The 8,325-nt window shown below is 39.7% G+C and overlaps 1 protein-coding gene and 1 pseudogene across 1 annotated transcript in view; one reads left to right on the top strand and one right to left on the bottom strand.

Annotated features, from left to right (window-relative positions):
- LOC111724533 overlaps positions 1–6,013 on the bottom strand; it is an 11,251-nt pseudogene extending 5,238 nt beyond the window's left edge.
- Positions 1–8,325, top strand: part of STPG4 (sperm-tail PG-rich repeat containing 4) — a 53,905-nt gene that overhangs the window by 18,638 nt on the left and 26,942 nt on the right. The window contains exons 4-5 of the mRNA XM_012803990.1: positions 6,662–6,726; positions 7,553–7,607. Coding sequence (XP_012659444.1) covers positions 6,662–6,726; positions 7,553–7,607 — 120 coding nt within the window. The remainder of the gene's footprint in view (positions 1–6,661; positions 6,727–7,552; positions 7,608–8,325) is intronic.

The following is an 8,325-nucleotide window of genomic DNA, read 5'->3' as shown; positions in this document are numbered from 1 at the left end:
AAAAAAAAAGGAAAAAGAGAAAGAATAGTTATGTTAACTTCAAACAGGGCAGACATCAAAGCAAGGAAAGTTATCAGGGACAAAAAGGGGCACTACATGATTATAAAGGGGTGAATATTCCAAGAAGACCTAACAATCTGGCAGTATATACATATGTGCTTAACATCAGAACATCAAAATATATGAGACAAGAATTATAGAAGTGCAAGGAGAAATAGATAAATCCATTATTATAGTTGGAAATTTAAACACGGCTCTATCATAAATGGACAGATTCAGCAGGCAGAAAATTAGTAAGGACATAATTGAACTCAACAAATGCCCTCAGTCAACTGGCTATAATTGATGTCTATAAACTACTTCATCCAGCAATAGCAGCATACACATTCTTCTCAAACCTAAGAGGGAAGTCACCAAGCAAGACCACCTTCTGGGCCATAAAACACACCTTAGTACATTTGAAAGAATAAAAATCATACAATGTCTGCTCTCAGATCACAATGGAATTAAACTACAAATTAATGGTGAGAGATAACTGGAAAACCTCAAAATATGTGGAGATTGGGGCAGCACCTGTGGCTCAAAGGAGTAGGGCGCCGGCTCCATATGCCAGACGTGGCAGGTTCAAACCCAGCCAAAAAAAAAAAAGTGGAGATTAGTTAAACAACACAGTTCTAAATAACACATGAATCAAAGAAGAAATCACAGGAGAAATTTTAAAATACTTTGGACTAAATGAAAACACAATTTAGCAAAATTTATGAGATGTAGCAAAAATAGTGTTTAAGAGGGAAATTTATAGCATTGAATGCATTTATTTGAAAAGAAGAAAGACCAAAAAAGCAATCATCTAAATTTCTACCTTAGGAAACTAGAAAAAGAAGAGTAAATTCAATCCAAGGTAAGCAAAAGGAAAGAAATAATAAAAATTAGAGCAGAAGTCAATGAAATTGAAAAACAGGAAATCAATGAAAACAAAACCTGGTTCTTTGAAAAGATCAATAAAATTGCTAAGCTTCTATCCAAGCCAAGAACAAAAAGAGACAAAATACAAATGACTAATAACATCACTACAGATCCCACGTACATTAAAAGGATAGTAAAGAAATATGTATGACTCTATTCATACAAATTTGAATGACTCTATTCATATAATCTCCAAAAACTCACACAGAAATAGACACTCTGTATAGGCCATTATCCATTAGAGAAATTGCATTAATAACTAATTACCTTTCGGCTTGGCGCCTGTGGCTCAAGCGGCTAAGGCACCAGCCACATACACCTAAGGTGGCGGGTTCGAAGCCCGGGCCCGCCAAACAACAATGATGGCTGCAACCAAAAAATAGCCAGGCCTTGTGGTGGGCGCCTGTGGCCCCAGCTACTTGGGAGGCTGAGACAGTAGACTCGCTTGAGCCCAGGAGTTGGAGGTTGCTGTGAGCTGTGATGCCACAGCACTTTACCCAGGGGGACAGCTTGAGGCTCTGTCTCAAAAAAAATAAAATAAATAAAATAAAAAAAAAATAACTAATTACCTTTCAAAACAGAAAATGCTGGGCCCTCATGGGTTCACAGGTGAATTCTACCAAACTTTTAAGGAAGAAATTATGCCAATTCTTTACAATCTCTTTCCCCTTTGGGAAAACAGGAACAGAGGACATATTTGTTAACTCATTCTGTGAGGCCAACATCATCCCAATACAAAACCAGGGAAAGATATTACAAGAAAAGATAACTACAGACTAATATTTCTCATGAAGACACATGTAAAAATCCTCAACCAAATATTAGTATATCAAGTCCAACAATGTATAAAAAGAATTATGCACCACGACCAAGTGAAATTTATCCCAGGTATGCAAGGTTGGTTCAACACTTAAAAATCAGGCAGGGCACAGTGGCTCCCACCTTTTAATCCTAGCACTCTGGGAGGGTGAGGTGGATAGATTGCTTAAGCTCAGGAGTTTGAGACCAGCCTGAGCAAGAGCAAGACCTCATTTGTACAACTAGCCGGGCATTGTGATAGACACTTTTAGTCCCAGCTACTCAGAAGGCTGAGGCAAGAGGATTTCTTGAGCCCAGGAGTTTGAGGTGGTTGTGAGCTATGTTGCCAGGTCACTCTGCCAAGGGCAACAAAGCAAAACTCTTGTCTCAAAAAGAAAAAAAAAAAAGATAATGAAAATCAATCTAATCTGTCACATGACTAGCTAAAGAAGAAAGTCATACGATCATATCAATAGATGCAAAAAAAATTTGATAAACTCCAACTATTTGTGACAAAAATTCTCAGTAAGCTAGGAATGGATGAGAACATCCTCAACTTGATAATATCCACAAAAAACCTACAGCTAATGTGATACTTAATGGTGACAAACTAGAAGTTTTTCTGCTAAGATCAGGAGCATGGCAGGTATGTCCCCTCTAACCACTGCTTTTCAGCATTGTAGTGGAAGGTCTAGCTAATGCCATAAGAAAAGGAAATAAAAGGTACACTAATTTGGAAAGAAGAAATAAAACTATCCTTCTTTACAGTTGACATGATTGTCTACGTGGAAAATCCAGAAACACTCCTGAAATTAATAGCAATTATAATGATGTTGTAGGATAGAAGTTAATGTACAAAAAGCCAATTGCTTTTCTATATACCAGCAATGAACAAATGGAATTTAAAATTAAAAACACAAACACAATTAAAAACTGTTCCTAGGCCAAGTACGGTGGCTCATGCCTGTAATCCTAGCACACTGGGAGTCTGAGACAGGAGGATTGCTTGAGGTCAGGAGTTCAAGACCAGCCTGAGAAAGAGTGAGACCTGATTTCTACTAACTACAGAAAAATTAGCTGGGTGTGGTGGCTCATGCCTGTAGTCCCGGCTACTTGGGAAGCTGAGGCAGGAAGATTGTTTCAGCCCAGGAGTTTGAGGTTCCTGTGAGCTAGGCTGAGGCCATGGCACTCTAACCTGGGCAACAGAGTGAGACTCTGTCTCAAAACAAACAAAAAACAAAGAACTCGGCTCGGCGCCTATAGCTCAACCGGCTAAGGCGCCAGCCACGTACACCTAAGGTGGCGGGTTCGAATCCCCAGCCCGGGCCCGCCAAACAACAATGACGGCTGCAACCAAAAAATAGCCGGGCGTTGTGGCGGGCGCCTGTGGTCCCAGCTACTTGGGAGGCTGAGGCAGGAGACTCGCTTGAGCCCAGGAGTTGGAGGTTGCTGTGAGCTGTAATGCCACAGCACTCTGCCCAGGGCGACAGCTTGAGGCTCTGTCTCAAAAAAAAAAAAAAAAAAAAAAAAAAAAAAACAAAGAACTCTTAAAATGCAATAAGAAGACAAATAGTTAAAAATGAGCCAAGCACTTTAATAGACACCTCATCAGAGAAGGTATGCAGATAGGAAACAAGCATATGCAGAAATGTTCACATCACATGTCATCAGGGATATGCAAATTAAAACAATAATATACATACACACCTATTGGAGTGGTCAAAATCCCAGAACACTGACAATATCAAAGTGAGTAAGGGTATGGAGCAGTAGGAACTCTGTTTCATTACTGGTGGGAGTGCAAAATGGTATAGTTCGGCAGTTTTAAACTAAAGTAAATATATTCTTGCTGTAAGATCCAGCAATTGCTCTCTTTGATATTTACCCAAAGGAGATGAAAGCTTATGTCTACACAAAAAAACCTGCACATGGATGTTTATAGCAGCTTTATTCGTAATTGTCAAAACTTGGAAGAAACCAAGATGTTTTTCAGCAGATGAATGGATAAACTTGGTATATACATACAATGGAGTATTAATCAGCACTACAAAGAAATGACCTATTAAGCTAAAAAAAGACATGGAGGAAACTTAAATGTATATTACTAAGTGAAAGAAGCAATCAGAACTGGCTGCACACTGTATGATTCCAACTTTACGACACTCTGGAAAAGGCAAAACCGCGGAGTTAATAAAAAGATCAGCGGTTTCCAAGGGTTGCCCAAAGGGTGAGATAAATAGTCAGAACACAGGACTTTTAGGGCAGTGAAACCATTCTGTATGATCCTTTAATGGTGAATGTATTACATTTGCCCAAACCTATCAAGTGTACAACACCAAGAGTGAGCCCTAATGCAACATACAGACTTTGAGTGATAATGATGTGTCAATCCTTGTCACTCCTGCTGGCAGGGACCAGATCTCTCTTACTCTTGTATTCCCTACCACTAGCTCTGCATTTTGCCTGAGAGCGGGTTCATAAGTTGTAAGAACATCTGGTGTGGGATGTTGATAATGAGGTTGGTTATGCATGTATGGCAGCAAGGGTTATATGGGAAATCTCTGCCTTTCTCTCAGTTTCACTATGTCCCTAAAACTGGTCTAAAAAAATGTGTGTGTGTGTGTATACAGGTATATGTATCTCTCTCTCATACCAAGAGCCTAACACGTAGGGTTGTCTTTTTTTTTTTTTTTCACATTATCTCATTTTCTGACATTAATGGTGTTGGTGCAACATAACTGAGTTATATATCTACACCAATATCATCCTGCTGTATTTTTGACTCCAAGCTATTATAAGATTTCTGAGTGCCTAATCAGCATGAATTGAAACTTTAACTAAAAGCAGGCATTTTTATGGGCATATTGTCTAGATTCTCTGGGCCTTATATATTATAAATGAAGAACTGAGACCCAATGGGAGAATTAGGGAACAAATATATATGTATATACTCCATTAGACCCAAGGACAGTAGAACCACCCTGATTGTTTGCAGTACAAACAGAAGTTTAGCAATGCACAGACAGGCAGTCTCTTATATAAGCCAGCTGACTATTTAAGACCTTATTAAAAAAAGTCAGCCCTCTCTCAACCATGTTAAATAACAAATGGACAATGCCAAATATAGACACTACAGGTAACCAATATTCCTTTCCAGACTAATGCTATCCAAGAGTTTTTCCATGAACGCTTTTTTATAGGAACGTTATGTGTAGTGCTTAGTATAGGTGAATAGACAAGTGTTTAAAGGGTTTTATTTTTCCCTTTTCAGTTCTCTTTCTCTTCTGTGTATATATCTGCATGGGGGTGGGAGAGAAAAAGAGAAGCATAAAGCATATATGCACAGTTTATAAATGGAAAGCAAACAGCCTTGTAAACATCATCAAAATCATGAAGTAGGCTGGGCTCGGTGGCTCATGCTTATAATCCTAGCACTTTAGGGAAGCCAGGGCAGGAGGATCCTTTGAGGGCAGGAGTTCAAGACCAGCCTGAGCACAAATGAGATCCCTGTCTCTACAAAAAGAGAAAAGAAAAGATACATTAGCCAGATGTGCTGGCTAGTGCCTGTAGTCTTAGCTTTTTGGGAGGCTGAGGCAGGAGGATTGCTGGAGCCCAGGAGTTTGAGGCTGTAGTAAGCTCTAGAGTACAATGACCCTGTAGTACTCTAGCCCAGGTGATGGAGCAAGACCGTATCTCAAAAACAACAACAACCAAGAATAGGATATTGCTGGCTCCCAAGAATGCCCCCTATTTAAAATACATTTCTGTTCTGTGGCATGACACAAGAATACCCTTGTTTTCTTGGTGTTTATTATGTCAAGTGAGCAATCAATAAGGCATAGGTATATCAGGACGGTGTGTGTATTTCATCATAAAATTTGTATTTATCACATCACAGTATCCACAAAAAGCTGCTTATGCAATAAAAATTATATACTAATATGGGAAAGACAGCTACAGGGTGAAATATAATAGTGAATTCCCATGTAGCAGGTAGTGCCAGGATGTGGATGCCTCATTTGCAACAAAAGCAAGCACTATTTCTTAAAATCTGATGGAAAAATCATAGGAGGTGGAGGGAGGGTGTTCACTTTTGGCAGTATCTTTCCTAGGAGTTTATAACTCCTCCCTGCCACATCCTGAAACATAAATTAATTTTCTCCTCCTAGCTGCTGGTTCTCCTTTCTTCCCTCCCTCCCTTCCTTCATATATTCCACTCTAGACTCTCACCAGTTCCTGACACTGTCATCTCATACCTCTGGGCTAATAACCATAGACCCAGGGACAATGGAGCACCTAGGCAGTTTGCAACAAGTTCCCCCGGCAGTCTTGCATATGAGCCTCCTCCTTCTTGGAATACCCTCCTTACTGTCCTCAAGGAAGTCCTGCCTTTCTTAAAAGCTGGGCTTAAATCTCATCGTCTTAATTGTCTTGAGATCACTCAGTTGGATTTCATCTCTTCCTACTGCCCATATCTTAGGTCTGTTTTTTAGGACTGATTGCTGTGGTTTATGTTAGAGCAGTTTTGGTAGGTGCCTCTCACTTCTGCTGACAGTAACCAGATCTCTTACTCCTATATTCCCTACCACCAGTTCTGCGCTTTACCTGATAGCCGGCTCGCCAAACGGTGCAACTGATTTGTTCCATCTAGTACAATTAAAGTGTAATCAATTGGACAGAAATTTTTTATGTGGAATCTTAGGCATATTGTCTATAAAATTCCCATTAAAAGTGAATACATGTTGAATATTTTGAAGCTACACCTTTTAAAATGTACCTTTTCCACTAGTAGAGAATTAATCATACAATGTTGTGTAGTCATAAAACAAAGGATAATGAAGTTCAAGTTTACAACCTGTATTAATCTATTGTTGGTGTCCTTATCCATTCTGTATAGTCACTTCAGCTTTCCCCAGGACAATATGATGTGCTTCCCGCACCAGTTCCCAGGTACCCTTCCAGGTAATTATATACTTATTAATTAAGCTACTTTTATTTTATTTTATTGCATTTTTTTGAGACAGAGTCTTACTTTGTCACCCTTGGTAGAGTGCATGGCATCATAGCTCACAGCAACCTTGAACTCTTGGTCTCAAACAATCCTCTTGCCTCAGCCTCCCAAGTAGCTGGGACTACAGGGGCTTGTCATAATGCACGGCTATTTTTAGAGATAAGGTCTCGCTCTGGCTCAGGCTAGTCTCAAAACTGTGAGCTCATGTGATCCACTCGCCTTGGCCTCCCAGAGTGCTAGGATTACAGGCGTGAGCCATTGCATCCGGCCCAAGGAAGCTACTTTTCATCATGCCATGCATGCCTTTCTACTTACATACTCAGATACCAATATTCATGTATTTGAAACCTCATTTATGTGTCTCATATCCAGATTAGCATTTTTAAATATTTAGTGAGAGATAGGTAATAAGTTAAAAAAGATCTTCTCTTAAAAAACATAGATTTAGGGCTTGGCACCTGTGGCTCAAGTGGCTAAGGCGCCAGCCACATACACCTAAGCTGGTGGGTTCGAATCCAGCCTGGGCCCACCAAACAACAATGATGGCTGCAGCCAAAAAAAAAAAATAGCTGGGCATTGTGGCGGGCGCCTGTGGGGTCCCAGCTCTTGGGAGGCTGAGGCAGGAGACTCACTTGAGCCCAGGAGTTAGAGCTTGCTGTGAGCTGTGATGCCACAGCACTCTACTCAGGGGGATAGCTTGAGGCTCTGTCTCAAAGAAAAAAAAAAAACCAACATAGATTTAGAAAATCATGTTTTTTCTTTCTTTTTAAAATATAGGAGCTTTGTATTTCGTTCTGCAGTTCAAAGATTCCCAACAAGCTTTTTCATTCCTGTAAGTATAATGTAGATAATTAATTCATGGCTAATTTCATGTTTATAATATATAGCAAATCCTTTTGATATATTAAGAATTTGCTCATTATAGTAGATAAGCTATGAATAATCAATGTAATTGATTATTTTATGACATACTTAAAGTATGTCTGAAGATATAGTAGGGATTTCAACGTAGGAAAGCCATTTGTGGCAAGTTAGAGGAAAATGTTTGGCTCCCTGACTTTCTTTAGTTCTTGACTCAAGTACCACTTTCTCAGTAAGGTCGTCCCTAGTGATCTATTCAGAATTTCCCTTCCATGGTTTATTTTTTCTCTATAACGTTCAATCATCACTGTCTGATACACTAGACTTAGTTATCTATCTTGTTTTTATCTGTCTTCCCCACTACAGTGTAAGCTTCATGAGGCAGGGATGTTTGTCCTGTATGTCCAGCACCTAGAGAAGTGGCTGGTACATAATATTTGTTGAATTAATTAATTAAATTATCAGAGTTAGCCTGGGAACAGGGTCTCACACTTGTGGGAGGCTGAGGTGGGAAGATCACTTGAGGTTAGGAGTTTGAGACCAGCCTGGGCAATATAGCCAGACCCCATCTCTACAAAAAAATTAAAAGATTAGCAAGGCATGGTGGTGCATGCCTGTAGTCCTAGCTGATCAGGAGGCTGAGGTGGGAGGATGCTTAAGCCCAGGAGTTTTTGTTTTTGTTTTTTTTT

Source organism: Otolemur garnettii, unplaced genomic scaffold (genome assembly GCF_000181295.1).
Source record: "Otolemur garnettii isolate 467f Iridium unplaced genomic scaffold, OtoGar3 scaffold00024, whole genome shotgun sequence".
NCBI lineage: Eukaryota > Metazoa > Chordata > Mammalia > Primates > Galagidae > Otolemur > Otolemur garnettii.
This window is presented reverse-complemented; position numbering and strand designations above follow the sequence as displayed.